This window comes from Meles meles, chromosome 1, assembly GCF_922984935.1.
Source record: "Meles meles chromosome 1, mMelMel3.1 paternal haplotype, whole genome shotgun sequence".
Taxonomy (NCBI): domain Eukaryota; kingdom Metazoa; phylum Chordata; class Mammalia; order Carnivora; family Mustelidae; genus Meles; species Meles meles.
The window spans coordinates 92,321,313-92,343,346 of record NC_060066.1 but is presented as its reverse complement, the minus strand read 5'-3'; the positions used below and the strand labels follow the sequence as shown (position 1 = coordinate 92,343,346).

At 43.4% G+C, this 22,034-nt stretch overlaps 1 protein-coding gene and 1 long non-coding RNA gene across 6 annotated transcripts in view; one reads left to right on the top strand and one right to left on the bottom strand.

The window, feature by feature from the left end:
* Positions 1-22,034, top strand: part of CHD7 (chromodomain helicase DNA binding protein 7) — a 187,088-nt gene that overhangs the window by 56,959 nt on the left and 108,095 nt on the right. For 4 of the 5 annotated variants that reach the window (XM_046003403.1, XM_046003377.1, XM_046003388.1 and 1 more), the window contains one exon: positions 4,422-6,257. The exons of the other annotated variant lie outside the window; for it this stretch is intronic. In XM_046003403.1, the coding sequence (XP_045859359.1) occupies positions 4,596-6,257 (1,662 nt within the window). In that variant the 5' untranslated portion in view covers positions 4,422-4,595. The remainder of the gene's footprint in view (positions 1-4,421; positions 6,258-22,034) is intronic. 5 annotated transcript variants of the gene reach the window in all.
* LOC123940539 lies at positions 13,306-14,043 on the bottom strand. Its single transcript, XR_006818080.1, has 3 exons — positions 13,954-14,043; positions 13,792-13,856; positions 13,306-13,448 (listed from the first exon to the last, which is right to left on the bottom strand). It is a non-coding gene; the product is annotated as an uncharacterized LOC123940539 (long non-coding RNA).

The following is a 22,034-nucleotide window of genomic DNA, read 5'->3' as shown; positions in this document are numbered from 1 at the left end:
AGTTGGCCCCAGAGTGGCACTCTACTTACACAATTGGATAAGAAGTGGCTGGACTGTGGAAAATACGGCTTCCCAGGCACTGTGATACCACAGTGAAGCTTGGCTCAGAACTGCCGAATTGCTCTGGGAAGAACAGCAGAGTTAAGCATTCATCTTTTATGTAAGTTTGAGGTGGTCAGAAATTCACTTCAAGATATTAATATATATTTTTGCACAACTTATTTCTTTCATCTTGGCTTCTTGTATGCCTGTTGCTTTCATCCCTGGTTCTCTGCGTGTGGCTTCTTTGTTTTGTTGGATCTGCCGGTGTTCATCCTGCTTATTCCCCCCAAGAATCAACCAGGAGCCCCAATATAGTGCTAATAGGTGCTTGCTTCCTTAAAGTTATAGATAGTATAATTAAAAACATTTGTCTGAAAGGAAACTCTCTTCTGTTTGTTGGTTTCAGCAGTTTAGTGACTTATCTGAACAAAACAGACCCCAATTTTAAGCTGCCATTTCTTCCATACATCTCTCTTTCGTCTTTGGGAATTGTTCGTCATGAAAATATTTTTTAGAAGACGTTTACTTCTCTTAGTCTATAAAAGGTTTTTTTAATCTGTTAGAGGAATAGGGGTTTGGATTAGAAGGTCCCCAAATCACTTGCTAATTCTCAGATTTTCATAATTGGTTTCACAGAGAGGTCTCTATTGCAGGTAGGCAGTTCTCTTGCTTGAGCTGTCTTGTTGGGCCCCTCTTCGACCCCAGACATGCATGTGCCTTCTGCACTGTCATTCTTGTCTTGGAAAATACCCAGTGCCCAGTAGGGCACTCCATGGAAACTTATATTATTATGTCTTCACTGTATGTTTCCATACTGTTTACTATCTAATATCACACATAGTTAAAACACTTGTCATTATATATTCCCAAGAAATATTTTGTAAAATGTTGTCCTAAATTGTCATCACCTCCGAATCTTTCTTCTCTAAGGGTCATCATTTACAGATGAGTTCCATGAGGATAAAGGGAATTTTGTTTGTTTTTATTCGCTGATATATCTCTGGTACCTAGACCAGTGGCTAGATCATTGTAGGTACTCAGTACATGTATTTTGAATAAGTAAATGTGATTTGGGATTTAGCTTGATTTTTATTTAAAGCCAAATCAAACATAAAGACAACTTGAATATTTATTATCAGAGTGATAATTATGAGAATTATTGGAGACCACTGGCAACTAGAATTTCTAGTCTTCTTTTCAGTAATCTGTAACTATGCTGTCCAGCATGGTAGCCACTATGCCCAAGTGCACATTTTTTTCTTGAAATGTGGCCAGTAGAAATTGAGATATGCTGCAAGTGTAAAATACATACTGGGGTTCAGACTCCGTATCAAAAAATGTAAAAGTCTCATCCATTTTTGAATGTTGGTTACATGTTGAAGTGGTAATATTTTGCATATATTGGGATAAATAAAATTTATTATTAAACATAATTTCACTCTTTTTTGGTTACTTTTAAAATGTGGCTACTACAGAATTTAAAATGACATGGCTCTGATTTGATGGCTCATTGAATAGCGGATCTATCTAGACATAGAAAATGTAGATACTGAATGTAGAGAAGCGGCCAGCCTCCAAAAAGGAGTTCTAAATGAATATCTTTGATAGAAACAAAATTATATGTTGCAGCTGTGACTTAGGAAAGTGGGTATTCAAATGGACTTGATCAAATTAAAAAAGACCAAAATAAATTAATTAGATTAGCTCAGATCAGAAATATGAAATCCAGCTACCAGATGGATTCCTAGCATAGTCGCTAGCCAAGTCTTGAGGTCAGAAGAGGGGCAGAAGGGCGGTGGTGGCTGTCCCGGCACACAGGAGCGGTCACTAATGACAGGCTCAAGCCGTAGTTTTTGAACGCCTGTGCCCAGAGCTCACCTGATGGTGGGCTCAGTTGTGGTGGGTGGTGCGTTTGCTGGATACCAGGTAGTGCTGTCATTTTTCCTGCTGCTGGGAAATGGAGTGAGTCTTAGTCGGAAAGATTGGCTAACTGGAAGCCTATGCGTCAGGTAGGATTACTCTCAGTGAGTTTTCTGTTTTGTCCCTTCCAGAGCCTGTAGGCAGGTTCTCTTTCTCCTTTCTGCTCAGCCTTAAGTTAATATAAAGTAGCGTCAACGTCAACGCCCGCAGCTGCTGCTCCAGGCTGGCTGTGCCTCTGGGCTCAGTGGACCAGGCCGTCCCCTCCCTCTCTGCGCCTGCCCCCCAGAGCTGGCGGGGAGCCCCATGCAGGCAGTAACATTGCCTCCTGTGATGCGTGAGGGACCCTGGAGGGGAAAGCTGTTATCCTATGAGACCAGGCCATCCGTCCATATGAGTAGACCATACTTTCCTTAAGCTAATTTGAAAGGTTACTTTGGTAAGTGGTTAGTCTGCACGGCTAGTTTAAGCTATTAGCAAGTGCATTGTAAGATTTAGTTCCTTGAAAGCTAGAATGGGTCTTCAATAAATGAGGCTGTTCAGAGGGAAATTCAGTTTATAGATATTTGTTGCATTTGGCACTGAAGATTTCTGCTTCTCTTTATTTTGGATTCAAAAGTGGTCATGTAGTAAAGCAGCATGTCGGTAAATAAAATGGTTTTCATGCTCACCTTATTTTCACCCTTCTGACCTCTGTTTTGGAGAAAGTCGATCAGAAAATTCATGGCAGTTAGCGGTGGAGTGAGGAGACCTCTGACTTTAGCTGACAGCTGTCACCTGAACACTACAGACCTGGAGACCTTCTCAGGTGTTCTGTCTGTAGTCCTGACAGTGAACAGGAATGTTGTTTACATTTCCTGTAAGCAAAATTCTCCCCTTGTTAGGAATATGTTCGAGTAGGACAGGCAGGAACTGGGTTTTCTTTCTCTCTCTCTTACCGGTAAGTTCTCAGCAGTGCTGGTTGCCCGTTGTTCATTCCCATGCTGGTATCGAAGTGTGTCAGTAGAATTTATGACTGAGCCTGTTTCTAACATCACTTTTGAAATTCTTCAGCAAAATACTGCTTTTTTCAAGTTGGGCAGAATCACAGTGCTTCGTAGACTTACGAAAGAGGAAAAAAATGAGTTAAATTCCAAAGATGTTTAAGATTTCGGACATTTTTCCTGTGTGAATTAGTTCTTTATTAGGTTGTTGATTTAATTAGCGTTCGACAAAAACACTTTCCTCTTTTGATTGGTGAAGCATTCTTTAACTGGTTATTTTAATCAGATGCGCAAAATCTCTTAGGAACCATTTGAATAAAACGTAGAGCAGTAGGTAGCGTATATACCTGGTGCCGTAAACACAGGATGCTGACAGTCCTGCCTTTCTCCCATGGCTCTCATCCTGCCTTGTCTCTGAAGAGGAAAAGGCAAGAGGGAAGCCTGCATGGATATTTTGAACTTTGTTGCGTTAAAGTGATTTTCAGTTTTGACCGGTTTGGTGGGGAGGGGGGAGTTTTCAGTTTCTTCTGATGAGAACAGTCATCGTCTAGTAACTCCATGCAGCTGGGGTCTCTCTGAGTGGTCACATGGGCTCTGGGTCCATCCCCAGGGTCTGGCACCTGCTGGGGAACCATGACCTGTGATCGGACCTCTCAGCCGCCAGTGCAGACCGGACACGCGCTGGGCCTGGAGCCATGAGTGAAATTGGTCTTCTCGCAGAACGAAAACTTTTATTTTGATCTCTTTCTGCATCTTGTATATCCCTGCCATTAAACGTAATGGAATTATGAGGTTGTTATACTGTTTGCGAGGTTGCTTTCCACCATCATCATGGACGCTCCCTTGTTGGAACGTCATCGTGGACATGTTCTCGTTTGACACCTCTGTTGCTGTCATGTAGATGTATGTGGGCCGAAAATATCTAATTTGTACGAAATGACTGATTTTGGTATTTGTATAATCCTCTAGTCAATTTAACTAAGTTGAGCTTTTCACAGCCCTCGGTGCCGCGGCTGCTCATCTGATTACACTGCTCAGGGGAATAAGGTTAAGGGCGGGCTGTTGGTAACCAGAGCATTTCCAGGGCTTTAGTTCAGCAGATGGGCTGCTTGGCTATATTCATACATCTGCTTGCCTGCTGTGGCAGCTGCCGCTGCTTCATGTTGTGTTCTTTTGTTCTGTTCCATCCAAGAATGGAGCGCTAGGAAGTGGAGTGAATGGATTAATTTAAGGTTAAGGTTAGTGTTTTGCTTGCTTTCTAAGTAACCGATCATAATAATGCTTCTGGTAGAAGCTAATGAGTTTCTCTTAAAGTGAACTAGATTTATAAAATACAGCTCAGCAAGGGGGCTAGGTTAGTATTGTTGATGGAAACCAAATTTAAATGCGTAAAATACTGGCAGTTTTTATCATTTGTTCCTAATTCTTTGTTTTTTTCTCCCCCCCCGCCCCCCTCCCCCACCTCCCACTCTCTTCTAGGACCTATATCCAGACTTTGCCTGACACTGCAGGGTCCAGGAGAATTAAAGAAATACGGAATGACATGAAGAAGATTAGTTAAGGATTATAGGCTTTGAGGACAGACACCTCGGTGAGGTGAAGCCCAGACAAGCTCCTGAGCTGTGCTGTGGAGGAGCCGTGTGTTGGAAGAACATGGCGGATCCGGGAATGATGAGTCTTTTTGGCGAGGATGGGAATATTTTCAGTGAAGGCCTCGAAGGCCTTGGAGAATGTGGTTACCCTGAAAACCCTGTGAACCCCATGGGTCAGCAAATGCCGATAGACCAAGGCTTTGCCTCCTTGCAGCCGTCCCTTCATCATCCCTCCACGAATCAGAATCAGACGAAGTTGACCCATTTTGATCACTATAATCAGTACGAACAACAAAAGATGCATCTGATGGATCAGCCAAACAGGATGATGAGCAGCGCCCCTGGGAACGGGCTCGCGTCTCCTCACTCGCAGTATCACGCCCCTCCCGTCCCTCAGGTCCCCCACGGTGGCAGTGGTGGCGGTCAGATGGGAGTCTACCCTGGCCTGCAGAATGAGAGGCACGGGCAGTCTTTCGTGGACAGCGGCTCCATGTGGGGCCCCCGGGCCGTGCAGGTGCCGGACCAGATACGGGCGCCCTACCAGCAGCAGCCCCAGCCGCAGCCGCCCCAGCCTGCCCCGTCGGGGCCCCCCGCACAGGGCCACCCTCAGCACCTGCAGCAGATGGGCAGCTACATGGCCCGTGGGGATTTTTCCATGCAGCAGCACGGTCAGCCACAGCAGAGGATGAGCCAGTTTCCCCAAGGCCAGGAGGGCCTCAGTCAGGGCGGTCCTTTCATTGCCACGTCGGGCCCCGGCCACCTGTCCCACGTGCCCCCGCAGAGCCCCAGCATGGCGCCTTCCTTGCGTCACTCAGTGCAGCAGTTCCACCATCACCCCCCTACTGCTCTCCACGGAGAATCCGTTGCCCACAGTCCCAGATTCTCCCCTAATCCTCCTCAGCAAGGGGCCGTGAGGCCACAGACCCTTACCTTTAGTTCTCGGAGCCAGACAGTCCCCTCACCTACTATAAACAACTCAGGGCAGTATTCTCGATATCCTTACAGTAACCTAAATCAGGGATTAGTTAACAATACAGGGATGAATCAAAATTTAGGCCTTACAAATAATACTCCAATGAATCAGTCCGTACCAAGATACCCCAATGCTGTAGGATTCCCATCAAACAGTGGTCAAGGACTAATGCACCAGCAGCCCATCCACCCCAGCGGCTCACTTAACCAAATGAACACGCAAACTATGCATCCTTCACAGCCTCAGGGAACTTACGCCTCTCCACCTCCCATGTCGCCCATGAAAGCAATGAGTAATCCGGCAGGCACTCCTCCTCCACAAGTCAGGCCCGGAAGTGCTGGGATACCAATGGAAGTTGGCAGTTATCCAAATATGCCCCACCCTCAGCCGGCACACCAGCCCCCCGGTGCCATGGGAATCGGACAGAGGAATATGGGCCCCAGGAACCTGCAGCCGTCTCGTCCGTTTATGGGCATGTCCTCAGCACCGAGGGAGTTGGCTGGGCACATGAGACCGAATGGTTGTCCCGGTGTTGGCCTTGCAGATCCCCAAGCGATCCAGGAACGACTGCTGCCTGGCCAACAGCATCCTGGGCAGCAGCCGTCTTTCCAGCAGTTGCCAACCTGCCCTCCGATGCAGCCCCACCCGGGCTTGCACCACCAGTCTTCACCCCCACACCCACATCACCAGCCTTGGGCACAGCTCCACCCATCACCCCAGAACACCCCGCAGAAAGTGCCTGTGCCTCAGGTAAGGGAACTCAGATCCTGCCCGCCTCGTAGTAAAAAGGGCAACATGGTAACCTTCCCTAATAGATCTTTTCCTTCGAGTTTCACAGAAAGCTTTCTCATTACGAGTGCCTTCATTTTTATCTTGTAAGCTGCGCGAGAATCTCACTTTTCTCCGGGAGTCTCTCACTCGCTGGCCTATGCGTTTGTTCTCCGACTCAGAACGTCTCGAATCCTTCTGTCCCAGGCATTGTGGGGGGTATTGCAGACACGTCCTAGATAACTAATCCCGGGGCTCTGCTTGCGGGAGTTGCCGCTGCCAGCGGGGTCAGGGACATGGGACCCCTGCTCTTTCTCTTGCCTCTGGTTTCAAAACACACCAGAGCTTGGTTTCCAGCAAAGTTTTCCGAGTTTGTGGCAGTCCCTCCCACCTCTTTTAGAACATTATGATTTTTTTTCCCTTGGGAAGCTTCAAAATGTGTTCTTCTGTAATATTTATTTTACCAGCTATTGGATGCTAGTGTGAACTTAAATTGCAAAGTGTAGAAAATCGTAGTTGACATTAATCTGCAGAAAATGTTTGGTCTCTAAGAGATTTGGGTACCCGGCACCACAACAGGAGTCTTCCTTTTTGTAAGCTGGGATTCTTGTTGTCCTACCAAGTTTACAAGCGAACATTTACGTTTCAAGCCCTTGTAGTCACAGAGATGTCTTTCCCTTATAAATGTTGGTGTTTGTGCCCTCAGTCTAGGGAAATTATACTGATATCTGTATAGGTACAGATCATTCTGCATGCTCTTCAGAAACAGGTATTGGTCTTCTACCATGATTTCCACTTAAGTTTGGATGGCATAGGAGGTGATCTTAGAGCTGTTCTTAATGAACTTAAAATCGGTGTGGAAGGAGAAGCCCACTGAAGGACTACACGTGGTTATGTGACAAGTGTCCAGACAGGAAGTACCCAGGGACGTGGGTGCTTTTTGGCTAGGACTTCACCAGGGAAAGTGAGCTGAGGACTGCATTTCTGGTTTGGGGACGACGTGATAACTGGGGGCATGGGACCTGGAGCTTGCCACAGGGCACACCAGATGGTGGAGGTCTTGCGTTCTGTTCTAAGGAATTCAGGCTTCAGTGGGGAGCTTGGGGTATTGATTAGACAGTCCACAGAAGCCTGGAGGACGAGAAGTTGAACTGTGAGCCTGTAGTGCAGGGCTGCAAGGACAGTTTGCCACCGGGGATTGGTGAGTGGAAAAGGAAGGGATTAAAGCAATGTGAACATAGAAAGGTTTGGTCAGGAAACAAATCTGTGTGGGGTAGCCCTGGTGGAGAGGCGTTTAGAGCAGAGACTCCGAAGCCTCAGTCCTGGTGGGAGCGGGAGAGTGGAGATCAGGAAGGTCTCCTAGGAACCCAGGACACGAGAATACGTAGGGGTTTTGGGCGAAACTGCTCCTAGAGATCTGGCACCCTGGGATATTCTCAGCAGGACCCCCGAGGTCAGTGGGAGCTGCCTGGGAGAGAGTTGCTCCCTGTCTCCCCTGGGAGCCGATGCCCAACCTGCAGCCCATGGGAAAGGGCTTGTGAACCCTGTGGCTCCTGCACCAAGTGATGGGGGAGGTGAGAAAGCCATTCTGGCAAGAGGCTGGGAGCAGAGAGCCTCAGGGGGTCATGTGTGCAGAGGAGTTAGTGGAGAAGATTGAACCCTGCTAATTTGTTTTCCATTATATCAATCTCAAGGCAAGATGCCCCTCTTCAGAACTCACTGAAAGTGCCGTCCCTGAGGCCAGGGAGCCTGCCTGGGTGCTTTCTAGGGCAGAAATGAATGTGACTTCATTTCCAGGAACTTTTCTTTTCTTGTTTCTCAGAAAGCGTCTTATTGGACAAGGGATGTTTCTGGAGCAATCGTTCTGACTTCTCCTTGTTCCGGCATCTTCTCGCTCCGCTGGAGGATGAGCACAGTTTGAAGCAGATATCCCTGTGGTTGTAGTATGACCTCTGGGTGGGAATTGTTGATCTCCTCCAGCTTTCTCTAGTTTTAAGAGCACAAAACATCCCCACAGCCATTTCAGAGGATGGATGCAAGTCCACGTGGCATTCGAGTCACTCAGCACTGGAGGGTTTCATATGTTCTAGACTCTGGGGGACACCAGGTGTAGCTCCCTTAATCTCCAGTTCCATGTTCTTGGGTATGCCATTATGGACAAACTCAGAACTGTTTTAGGGATGTTTGTAGACAAGTACGTTTGAGGTGTTTTTATTTAAGTTCAGTTGCCCTTAAAATATGTTTTGTTTGTGGAATTTGCCCTCTCATTTCATTCTCCATTTCATTCGCTTTATTTCAAAGCACTCAGTTCTGAAAATAATTCTAGGGAGGTATAAAATCTTGTGAAAAGCATAGACTTTATAGTCAGAAAAGTGTGCGAATTTCAGCTCTGCTACTTATTAGCTTGGTGATCTCAGACAAGTTAACCTCTCTGAACCTCAGATTCTTCATCAGCAAAATAGGAGAGATAGTACCTGTTGCAAAAGGTGTTGAAATTAATATGTACTGAGTGCTTAGCATAGTGCCAGCTGATGGGGTGTACTCATGTTAATTCTCCTCTAGGCTTTCATTCTGATCTCCTGCAATACGGACCTTACTTTATAATTATGTCATTTCACATGTAAATACAAAGTAAAATTCCTTTTATTTTTAAGGAACAGGTTAAATATGATTAAATATAGCTTTAGTTATGAAACATTAAATTTGATTTGTGCAAATATTTCCCCTCCTTTAGCCCATGTTGACAGGTGTGATGAGGATAATGATGTGGGTAATTCGAAATGCTGTCATGTAATCCTAAAAACCTCTCTCTCCCCGTGAATGACTCACATTCAACTCTAGCAAATATATCTATCTAATTATGTTTTGCTTTAGAATTACTGAAATTATTTTGCATTTCATATATGATAGAATGGTAGTTCAAAACCATGCTGTGTAGCAGGGAAATGGCCAGATCAGGTTGAAATCATTGATGTGATTTGCTGAATTACCACACTCAGATAGGATGGTTGGCTTTTTTAGCTTGAATTTTTCACTTTTTAAAAATGTAACTTTGCCTTTTAAATGTCTCATGGGCTCTGAACAGGTATTTTCTAATTATATAACACACAGAAGTATCTTTAAAGATGAATTTAACTTTATGTTGAAGAGTCAACAAAGGAAAATGTTAGAAAGGCCCGAGTTCATTGGACTATAATGTTCGTTGTGGAGTTTGGACATAGTTTTTGGTGCTAGCTCCAGACTATCCTGATTATTTGGTGTAGTTTACAGGGGAAGAAAGAAACCTAGCTTATATTTCTTTTCAGTAGATAGGAAGGAAGAATATCAGTTCCTGAACCTTTTCATTGCAGACCCATTTACATGCTTAAAAATTATTGAGGACTCCAAAGATCTTTTGTTTAGTGGATTATATGTGTTGATATTTATTGTCTTAGATTTAAACTGGGACAGTTTGAAATATTTACTTGTTGATAATTTAAAAATTATAAACCAGGGCAGCTTAATAGGAAGAGCGTATGACTCTTGATTTTGGGGTTGTGATTTCAAGTCCCACGTGGGATGTAGAGATTACTTAAAAATAAGTAGATAAATAAACTTTATTTATTTCTTTATTTTTAATGATTTTCTTTATTAGAGAGAGAAAGAGCACAAGAGGGTGGAGGGTCAGAGGGAGAAGCAGATCCCCCCCACCCCAGCAGGGAGCCTGATGTGGGACTCGATCCCGGGACTCCAGGATCATGATCTGAGTGGAAGGCAGTCACCCAGCCGACTGAGCCACCTAGGCGTCCCAAACTTTGAAAATAGTAAGCCATTATGTGTTAACATCAGTAATATTTTTAAATGAAAAATAACTATTTTCCAAAACAAAACAAAAAAAGGCATCATTTTACATTCTCTCAAATGTTGGATTCTGACATCAACTGCTGCATAGTCTGCATGCAAGTTATGAGCCTTCAGAAGAGTCTGCTTATGCTTGTTCAGAGAGAATGAGAGGGAGAGGCAGATTCCATCACACAGACCCCAGAGCCCCAGTCCCATTCTCAGAACCACCAGCATGAAGAGAGTGTACAGGCTTTGGAGTCTGCAGCTTTTGAGTAAAAACACCACTAACCACTGGCCCTGTGAGCTTGGGCAGGTAACTTAACCTCAGGGCCTTGGGGTTTTTTTTTTTGTTTTTTTCCCTAAAATGAGGGTAGACTGGGGTGCCTAGGTGGCTTAGTAGGTTGAATGCCCAACTCTTTATTTTGGTTCAGGTCGTGATGTCAGGGTCCTGGGCTCCAGCCCTGTGTCAGACTCTACATGCAGCATGGAGTTGACTTGAGATTCTCTCCCTCTCCTCCTCCCCCTGCTCACTCTCTCTCTCTCTCGCTCTCTGTAAATAAATCAACAAACAGAATCTTAAAGAAGTAAAATGAGGGTAGATTTACCTCCCTGGTTAGAGATATAGCGAGACTAGCAATAATATCTTTTAATACTTAACATGATGTCAGATAGATGGTGGGGACACAAAAATTATCATTGGGCCAATGTGCAGAATTGCTTGTTGCAAAGTTTAAAAAAAATCACTTAAACACTTATTGCAGTGTTAACTTTTGTCAGAGTTGTTTGCCTTCGTTTCCGTGATTTTAGGGAACAGTTACCCGATACTGAAGCTCCCGATAATATTGCCTTTTAGGAGAGACAGAAACAGCTTGTTTGGGGTGGGGCGGGGGGGGGTTGCTGGGAGCAGCGAGGTGGATGGTGTAGGCAGGCATCTGCCATGGAAGGCACTCAGCAGGAATAAGCACTATGTGCTTTGGAAATAGCTCCCACTCCACTCTTAGTGGGGGTGAGGTGGGGGGTCTGGAGGATGAGCTGGAGGAAGTGATGGCTTCAGTGAGATGTGAGGGATCAGGCCAGGTTGAGAGGAGGCTGGGTGAAAGGGGGAAGTGGGGGAAGAGTTTAAGGCTTAGGAAATAGTGTGGAGATGGTGCCCCAATGCCGCAGTGTCATTGAGAATTAGGGGCTGGGGTGTGGGAGAGGAAGCTGTGTAGTCTCCTTATGGGCAGGTTCTGTGCCTGTGGGGTGCACTGGGAGCTTTTTGGCAGGGACGTGGCACCTTGGGGATGGGAGGAGAGCAGAGAATGGAATGTGTCTCAGTGTACGGTGGCTGTGGGTGAGAACCATCTAGAAGGACAGTACAGAGCATCGTTTTGTCCTTTTGAAGAGCATATCTAAAAAAGATTGGTTTAGTGGATTTTCCTTCAAGTTAAGGCAAATCCCTCAGTTTCTGAGTAAGTTCTACTGCACAAGACACCGGTATCTCCTTTCACAGATTTTGCTCAGGGAGGGGCAGCTCTTGGTGGAATTTAGAATCTGCAATATTGTATCCTTAGAATACTTATATTTTGAATACATTTGTGCCCTTTTCATTAATTTGGGCCTGAAATACTGTCCTGGTCAAGGAAACAGAAGCAGAAATTTTTTTTTTAAAGAACCTTTAAGGTTGAGGAGATGGGTAATAATTTCTGTGTTCTAATTTTTCCCCAGGAGATTAAAAACAAATTAACACCAACTAGACGAATCAGTGGTTGTAACTTTTCCAGTTCTTTCTCTTTCCATGACATCTTTTAAGTATCTTTTAAAAAATAGCCTTTCTGAGAAAATCCTTTCCTGGTGAATTTCAAGTAGAGTGACTATTCTGAAATTCTCTCAGTACACCTAGTAAATACAGAATTCCAGACATGAGCGGAGTAATTGGCAACTACTAAGTAAATTTTATGGAAAATGTGGCTGTGCATCTCAAGCCTCATTTATGCAAATGATGATCAGAAGTAGAGAAAGGGGCCTTTTTAATAGAGAGTAGATGCATCTCTGTGAATATTACTCTTGACATATTTTCATACACCCATAGATGTCTAGTGGAGATGGGCAGCGCAAAAATATATCTGAGGAAAACCCAGCTTTGACCTAAGTAGCATTCAGGGGCTGTTCTGAGTGTAACCATGTTCAGAGAACAGGCAGCCATAGTTAAGACCTCAGTGGAAAACCTGCCCCACCATGCTCCGCAGAGGGAAGGGAAGTCAGGGGAGTCGTCGCTTTCTCCATGTGCTGGTGGCTTGCTGGCTATTTCTTCACGATACCTTGGTTACAGTAAGCCATCTGTCCTTGACTGCCCTTGGCTTTACGGGTGGATCTGGTGCTCTCAGCGGCCTGTTGTTTTTCGGTGAAGAGTGTTAGGTATTTCTTCTGCTGCAATTTGTGTATGCTGCAGCTTAATGAGAGCCTCCCTGTGTCTTCGCTCAGCAGAGCTGGTTTATCCCAGAGGTCAGAGATTCAGTGGGTTAAAATGGAAAATACCAAGTGTAGAGTTAAAGCAAAGGAAAAAAATTGCCCTATCTGTCCTTTCACCCCACTGTCTGAAAGCATGAAGTGAGCTGCATACTAAACGGTAGCCTTGTCTCCAGTGGCTTTTATTTTGTAAAAGGGTATTGTTTTCTGTGAGTGTCAAAAATATTGTAGGTAACAAGGAGTTAGTGTTTTAAATTACTTTTGAAGCCCGGATAGTAACCATTGGCTAAGTGTCCTAAGCAGCCTATGAATTTTCTTAACCTTTAAGAAGCCGTGTTTAGGTACTACATTTCAATCTTATATCTCGTTGATTTCATTCAATTCCATTAAAGAAATATTTGTTAAGTGTTATGTGCTAAGCACTCTGTGAAGGACAGAGGCTGGCAATGTTGGGAAAGGCAGGAAGGAGATAAAGGCCTTCACTGAAATGGACAGGGAGTTCTGTTATTTGGGTAACAAAGGCTGTCATTTCTTCAGGTACGCCTGGGTTCTAGACCAGTGCTGTCCCATGGAAATGTAGTGGGAGTTGCAGATGTAAGGGACATGTGTTGTTTTAAATTCTCTGATAGTTACATTGAAAAAAAAAAACTAGTAAAATTAATTTTAGTAATATGTTTAATTAACCCAGTATATCTAAGGTGGTATTCCAACACATAGTCAGTAAAAAATTACTAATTAGATATTTAAACAAGTACTGAAATCTAGCGTAGCATGTATTTTCCACACATTTCTCGTCGCAGCCCATCTGTGCTTGTGTCTCCATCAGAGGCAGACCCGGAGCCCAGTGCGGCTGGTGGCTGCCGGACGGAGGAGTGCAGAGCCGGCCTCTTTCAGCTGCAGTTGCTTCGAGTTCTTTTTGAAAACAAGTCAGATATAGATAAGTCTGTGCATATACAAATACATTTTAAACTGTTTAATTATGACGGTAAACTTCAACACAGGTGTTAGCACCCTCATTGTGCTTTCTTGTGAGTTTCTCTGAAAGTGGATTATAACCATTTCCAAGATTCTAGTTTCAAGTGGTTTTTGGATACTTGTAGTAGTTATTCTCCTCTCCCCACCCCCGACCCCCCTCAGGATCTCCCTTTGCCTCACCACCACTAATGCTTATTTATGAAATTGGTTCTCCAGGGATAGGGAGTAAGCCCTCGTCTTTACTCTTGCACACGCCTCCCTTTCCTCTCACCTTTTTCTCCTCTGCTGCGTTTTTCTTCTTCATCTTGAAATCACTCAGAAAGGCCATTACTGGCCCTGCAGAGCAGTAGTTAGCCAGGGAAGGAAAATTGGGAAGTGAGTCAGGGGGACAATTAGGGGAAAAGCATTGCTAGACCTAACTTGGGGAATTTACCTTAATCTTCACATCCTAATATTAGTCTCCATTTGCAATAGTTACAGCTGTCAGTCTGTTGGTAGTCTCTAAGTAACCCAGAGAGAGGGCCCTGGCTCTTCCTTTGTTACTGAGCATAGTTCCTTTATCAGTGAAGGAAGTCAGCAGCAAACTTGTGCATTTGCCTTGCAAAACTTAAGTAGGTGAGGCTGCATCACCGGGGGTGAGGTTTCAGGCATGCGCCCGCGCGCGCGCGCGCACACACACACACACACACACACACACACACACATTTATTTATTTTATTATTATTATTTTTTGCTTGGTGTGAAAAATACAGGAGAGCCTTCTGGGGACTGGGGCATACTACTAAGAGTGATGCTAGGGGAGAAGTTCAAGGAAGCTGGAAAAGTGCCAAGAGGTTGGCACCATTTAAAAAAGTCAAAAGTCAACAGAGATACAGAGACATTCATTATCCTGCTTGCTTTTTTCCTGATTTGATTGGATGGTGAGAAAGATGGCCAGTTCTTATTTTAAAGAATGAATTTATTTATGAAGGAAGGAGAGAAGGCTTGTGCATGCACAAATGGGGGTGGGGCGCACAGCAGAGGGAGGGGACAGGCGGGCTCCTTGAGAAATTTAGAGCCGTCTGTGGGGCTCCCTCTCAGTGTCACAACCTTGAGATTATGACCTGAGCGGAAACCAAGAGTCCAGCCCTTAACTGAGCCACACAGGCGCCCCTCCCTATGTCTTATTTTAATGATTGCATTAAAACCATCACCCAGCCAGTTATTTAAAGGGAACATGCCATTTTTTAAAAAAGATTTTTATTTATTTTTTTTGACAGAGATATCACAAGTAGGCAGAGAGGCAGGCAGAGAGAGAGAGAGAGAGAGGAGGAAGCAGGCTCCCTGCTGAGCAGAGAGCCCGATGCGGGACTTGATCCTAGGACCCTGAGATCATGACCTGAGCCGAAGGCAGAGGCTTTAACCCACTGAGCCACCCAGGTACCTGGAACATGCCATTTTGATTCCCCTGTTTGAAGAGCATATATCTGTTCTGCTTTATAGTATGTTCAGCCTGTTCTCTGCTGTCTTCTATGTTTAATTTAATTCTAGGTAATTCTTACCACCAATTTCAGGAGAATTCTTAGATTTTAATGCTAACAGTGAAGGCAGAAAAATTTTTTGTTTTGATTTGAAGTAAGAGGTATTAACCTTGAGAGCGGCGTTGCTTGTTTTGGGCAGGGGCAGAGAGTGGGGAGGATATTGAGTATGTGGTGTTGTTGGAAGCCTTGCTGAGAGTTTTGTGAATGGCGTTCTAACTTAGCTTGTGCCCTTCCTGTCTCTTCATGGGCAGGCTGGAGCAGGTTTGTACCTCTGGGGTATGAGTCCCTCCCTCAGCCGTTTGGTGGGCTGTGGAGTCCCTGCTTCTTACTTACTGGGACAGGGGGCAGAGAGAGGGCTGGGAACACGGCAGTGTGGATTTCTCAGCTAGTGAATAGTTTTTCAGTTTCTCCAAAAAATTTTTTTTGGAAGTTATTATTTCTGAACTTTTTAGTGAAGGAGGCATGCATGGACTTGAAGTTCTTATTGAATATAGGAATATTTGAAAGTCAAGTTCAGTTTTTAGATCATGCATCTTCCTGGACTCTTATAGCTTAAACATTCTCTAAGTTAAAAAAGCAATCATATAAAACTGTAGGATTAGTCAGTTATGATGTGTTGTTTTCACTGTTAATGTTACAACCACCTCAAAATGTCAGTGTGAAGAGATGGCTAAAGTTTAATACCACTGTGGAGGTTGACAGAAACGGACAGTGGGGACTAATGGAGAATTTACTGTAGTCTTGACATTTCAATGTTACTCTCCTTTCTCTGTATTCGTAGCTGTAAATCTATAGATAATCTGTCAGTAACCACAGGCAGAAGTGGAACTGGGGCAATCACCAAGTAGGATTGCTGATGTTGCTTTAAATTGGTCCATTACTAAGCTAACTTCATTTCTGGCTGCTCAAATATTGCAAAGACATTTTCACAAAGAGAGCTGTTGAAATGCATGGAGGCATACCGTGGATTAAAAGAGACAAGTGAGGGGCGCCTGGGTGGCTCAGTGGGTTAAGCCGCTGCCTTTGGCCCAGGTCATGATCTCAGGGTCTTGGGATTGAGTCCCACGTTGGGCTCTCTGCTCAGCAGGGAGCCTGCTTCCCCCCCTCTCTCTCTGCCTGCCTCTCTGCCTACTTGTGATCTCTCTCTGTCTGAAAAAAAAACAAAAAAACTTAAAAGAGACAAGTGAGGGTTCTTTAGAGAAAAAGTTTGATGATTTAGAAGGAGTTAAGTAGTATTTCATTTTTATCAGCTATTCCACTGGATGCTTTCCCTTTTCACTTACGCTGTATTCCCTTAAACAGTGGGGACTGTTGACGGAGCACACCCTACACCCCCCCCCCCCCCCCCACCGTGCTGGGGTCTGATGTGAAAGCAGCGTTGGTGCTCCGGATCTTATATCTCGACTTCTCATTCAATCAGATGTCCCTCCTAACTTGGCAGCAATGGTAGAAGACAACTGAATGAAAGAAATAACTCCAGAGCCTGATTTTGGAGAAGGTCTGTCCTTCAAACTGAGCTTAAAGCTCACACCTTTTGTGTTTGCAAGAAAGTTAAAAACCAAGATATATAAATAAATATCCTTGGTGAAAGGAAGAGGCAAAAGAGAACAAAAAACTAAAACCAGGCAGTCATAGAGCAAAAATACGCCTGATTATAGGATCAGTTTTAAAGTTTCCCTCATTGAAGACTTAAGAATCCCTTTTTTAAAAAAAGGATTATTTATTTGAGAGATAGAGTGGGAGAGAGAGTGTATGTCGGAGGGGTGGTGTGTGAGGGGAAGGGCAAAGGGAAAGGGAGAGAGAATCCCAAGCAGACTCCTAGCCTAGTGTGGAGCCTGGTGCTGAACCTGATCCCATGACTCCAAGATCACCTCCCCAGCTGAAGCCAAGAGTCGGAAGTTCAACTGACTGCACCACCCAGGTGCCCCTTGAGTGAGAAACCTTTTAATGCCATGCCGTGTTGGATGCTAGAGGAAGATTTCAGATTAAATATGAAATAGGCTTTGAGAGTGAGTTAATGGGAAGAGGTATTCTGTTTACTTGCTGCATTTCACATCTCCCGCGTCATGTCTGGAAGACTAGGTGCCTCTGTAGCTCTGTCCAGTGGGCTGCACGCTGGTCGGTCGGCCAGGGAGCCGTGGCCTCCACTGCCTGTCGAGGTGCTGGCGATCAGGAGTGCAGACCTGTGCGGACCACGGGCTTTACCTGCGTGGGAATGGCTCCTGAAGCTTACTCTTCTCGTTTTTGCCTCATCAGAAAATTGGGTACTTGGTGTCCCTAAATTTATTTCCTGAGGATAACAAGTACCAGTTGCTTAGCTCATTGTGGGGGCTAAATGAGATAGTAGCTGTCAAGTTGTTAGTACAGTGTGTGGCATGTGGTAAGTCTCTGATGAAAGTTTTTATTATAACTATTGCTAATGTGGTGTGTTTGACATGAGCTCTTGGAATTTCTCCCCCACTTTCAACTTCTCACCTCAGAGTAGAAAAGCTTGCCCTTCTTTTGTGAAACAGAACATTATTATATCAATGGCTTAAAAATCAGTTTATTGGAATCCTATAAAGCAAACAGGAATTCATAATATTTTGAGGGTTGGTTGGAAATCACTGTCGTATTACATTTTTTTTCCATTTACTCTCTAGGAAATGGGGTACTATATATAAAATACCAACTTCCTCAGTGTTTAATTTCTTCCCACTTTTAACCAAGGTGAAATCATCTCTTAGATTTGGGAACTTGAAGTGTCAGAGGTTAACTTGACATCCTGTTCTTAGGAAGGTTAACTAGTATTTCCTCTAGCATCCAAGAATTACACACTCCTTTATATAGTAAGTCTTGACTTTATCAAATGTAAACTTACAACTGTTAACCACAATATGGGGATCCATTGTACCCCATTGTTTTTACCAGCATCTTCTGGTATTTCCATGCTGTATTCCCCTGTATCTGTGATGACATCTTCGTGTTCCTATGGAACAGTGCCAGTGGCGGTTTGGAACTCCGCTGGTTTGTGAGGGCCATTCCACTTGTGATATTTTAAATGTTTCTTTATCCTAATCTGTTTTTTTTTCTTTAAAATGTAACTTCATTGTTTCAAAGTAAGACGGTCACAAAAGGGAAAAAAAGAATCATTGCAGTTTGTTTGATTGAATAGCAACATTTAAAAAAAAATGGTCAAAGAAGGTGGTTCACATTTTTTTAGTATGTGGGGTTTGCAATTTGGGGAACGTTTGTTGTACAACTCAATACTGTTGCCATTAAAAAAAAAATTATTTGGTGAGAGAGTGCATGGGGGTAGGGGATAGGGGGAGAGGGAGAGAGAGAATCCACAAGCAGCCTCCTGCTGAGTGTGAGTCTCCTGTGAGCTCCATCCCAGGACCTTGACAGCTTGACCTGAGCCAAAGCCAAGAGTTGGCCACTTAACCAAGAGTTGGCCTCCTGAGCCACTCAGGCACCCCAGAAGTTTACTGTTTAGAGCTATAGAATTTTAGAGCTAGATTGGAGAGCCATGTGATTTAGGAAAGATCACATATCTTTCTTCCGTTTGAATGCAAGGGAAAGGACCTCTTTGCTTTTCATCTTCCAACTTCATACACTATTGTTTTTCCTTTTTATAAAAATATTGAGGGGCATCTGGGTGGCTCAGTGGGTTAAGCAACTGCCTTTGGCTTAGGTCATGATCTCAGTGTCCTGGGATCGAGCCCTGCATTGGGCCTCCTGCTCAGCAGAGAGCCTGCTTCTCCCTCTGCCTCTGCCTGCTGCTCTGCCTACTCGTGCTCTCTCTCTCTGTGTCAAATAAATAAATCTTTAAAAGAAAAAATATTGAAGAAGAACAGGATTTTAAAAAGTAGATGGAAAACCTGTTGGTTATCAATTATCCATTAGATGTATGTTTATAAAATATCATGTATAATGTTTGTATATATTTATTGAACTATAATCTACATATACTCTGTGAATATTTGAAATGCTTCTTTCGTATTAAGGAAACACTGTAGAGTGGTTGCCATCCAGCCCTGGTGTATATTTTCATCTAATTCAAGATTTAACACCTCTTCAATACACTTAACTGTGTACTGAAGTTTGTCAGAAAGTATCTAGTACTTTCCAAGTTATTTTTCAGAGAAAGTTTGCCACTTATTCTTTGATATCACACTAATAATGTGTTTGTAGAAAATGTGTGAGCTCATACTGTCTGTGAACGTTCCCATGATGACCAGAATGTTCTGTATTTGCTCTGTCCTGTATGGTAGGTACTCACCAGCAGTGGCTGTTGGGCACCTGAAGTGAGGCTTGTGAGAGTGAAGGACTGAACGTTTAGTTCTTTTTAATTTTAGTTAATGTAAAGTTAGCCGTATGTAGCTAGTGACATATAGATCTGACATTTCAGCCGTAACAAACTCTTTAGATTACCAGAAAATAAGGTGTAGGGCACAATTAGAACCAGAACAGGTTTTTTTTTTTTTTTTTTTTGTCACCTGTATCCCTGCTTTTTTAATCTCTCACCTCTTACCAGGTGGCCTTAAAGCACAGGCACCCTGTATCTTTTGGCCCTGTTAGATGGTGATAGAATGTAGTGATTCATATGTGGTAACGCTGATGCAATGCCCATTGTTATTTTTGGAATAAATCCTTGCTGTGTATCAGCCAGTTGTTGCTAAACATGGCATACTATTTTAAGTAGTGTGAATAGAGTATCTTAGTTTAAAAGTATAAGTAATATTTCAGAAAGTTATTATTTAAATTTTTTGCCAAAGAAGTCTTAGCTATAAATGGTTTGTATGAAACATTTATTATTTGGTTTTGTAAGTTAGAAGCTATCATAGTGATGAAATTTTTTTTCCCCCTTGAAAAAGATTTCTCATAATGTGATACCAAATTCAGTCTCTCTGTTCTTGGAAGAAAAACTTCAAAGTATTTTCTCAAGTGCTTATGGTTGACAGCTTTATCTTGCTTATTGGTCCCTTATTTCGAGGTGGGTGTATATCTTTTTTTTTTCAAAGTAATCTCTGCACCTGTGTGGGACTCGAACTCATGACCTCAAGTTCAAGAGTTGCATGCTCTACTGACTCAGCTGGCCAGGTACCCCTGTGTGGCTCTCTTTTGAGCAGAATGTGTTAGTGTCTATTTAGCATTGAAGATAAGTAGAGAAACATTAGTTGCTATAAGATGTTACTTTAGGGTAAATTAGTCATGTACTAAGATTGATCTTGTCCCCAAGTGGCAGAGGTTAAATGAAATAATAGAAATTTGCATTATACTCTTTAGTTGATAGTTTTCCAAAAAGGACTGGAGGGTGGCCGGAGATTGAGAGAGTTGGTTGGGGGGGTGAGAGAGAGAGAGAGAGTGTGTGTGTGTGTGTGTGTGGGTGAGAGAGAGAGAGAGAGAGAGAGAAATAGAGACAGGAAATTGGGTCCTGGAAATATAAGGACAAGGAAATACCCTAATTTTTGCCTGGACTTAGCACCACACTATATTCTGAGCTTCCTGATTAGTGTACAAAGGGAAACATGGCAAGATTTGTAAATCTCATCAAAAAGAAAGAAATATGTGTTTCTTCTCAGAACGATGTATTTTTCCTGACTTCAAATCCTAAAAGGAATTTTGTGTGGTATGTTTTCTATGTGTAGGAGATATTGACTGACATTACGGGTACGTTTCTTAGCTAGGGGTCGTTTTATAACAAATACAGAAATAGTTGTTTCCCTTCATGCTAGTTTCTATTATGCCCCTTAATAATCCTGTCTGAGAGTGACAATGAGGGCTACATGGTGACAGCTGTCTTGCGAGGGTTACATTGATCTGACCTAGGCAGCGCATCTCAGAGATTCTGCTTGGTAACTCAAGTGGACTTACGCTGCCAAACGTGGATGGGTTGCATATCTTAGGCAATCTCTCCTAGATTTTTGTTCTTTTAATTAGGTCATGAATAGAACCTTGACAGAAGATGGACAGATTCTTCAGGTCATCAAGAGTCTAAATTGTTGTGACTATATTAAATGCCACTGAATTGTTTACTTTAAAATGGTTTATTTTATGTCTTTTATGTTATGTGAAACTCAACTCAGAAAAAAAAAAAAAGAGGCTTAAGTACTAGTTTTCTGTCTTATCGGTGGAGAGTAGACCCTCTTCTTTGGAAACCAGATAAGAGGGTTGTAGGGTGAACGTTCTGTTTTGAAAGTTGAATTCCTCACATGCGGTGGTACGTGGGTGGAAATCTCTCACCTTCTCGTGGTACTTGGGGGTCATAACAATGATTGTAGGTAGATCCAGTATTTCCCCTAGAAAGGAGTTCAGCGCTTTATTAAACAGTTGATCAGAATTCCAGAGTAGCTCTGTCCAGTAGAGTTTTCTGGTATGATGCAAATGTCCTCTATACTGTCCATCATGACAAGATGTGTTAGCACTTGTGGTTGAAGACTTAAAATGTGGCTAGTGTGGCAAAGCAACCACATTTTAAATTTTATTTAATCTGAACCAATTTAAATGTAAACAGCTACATTTGCCTACAGATTACATATTGGACAGTGCAGTTTTAGTCGTATTTGATGGAGCAGTAGTACTTAAAACCTTTTGTCCCCAAAGAGAATTTTGAAAAATCAAAAAAAAATTTTTCGTTTTTGTTTTTCAGTTAGGATAATTGCATTAAAAATTCCTGTGTCACCATCATTTCACTGAATGGGCATTTGTGTCCTTTCTTCACACCTCTTTCAGAGGAAGGCATTCTCAAATCGCCGTTTGATTGGTGCCCCAGAGGTTTTTGTAACTCAGGGCGATGTACTCTAATAAGGTTTGGGATGAATGAAAGGCATTTTGGTAAAAAGAAGTGATTGTAAAAGGGAAGACGGAAAATGAGGAGCAGCAGAAGGCCGGTCGTTTTTCTTAGAATGTGTGCGTTCCTTGGGAAGCTGGAAAGTGACCCTTCAAACTCTCCCTGGCCCTCAGAAACACCTCAGCGCTCTCCAGGCTGGCACTCATCCTGGTTCAAAGACCA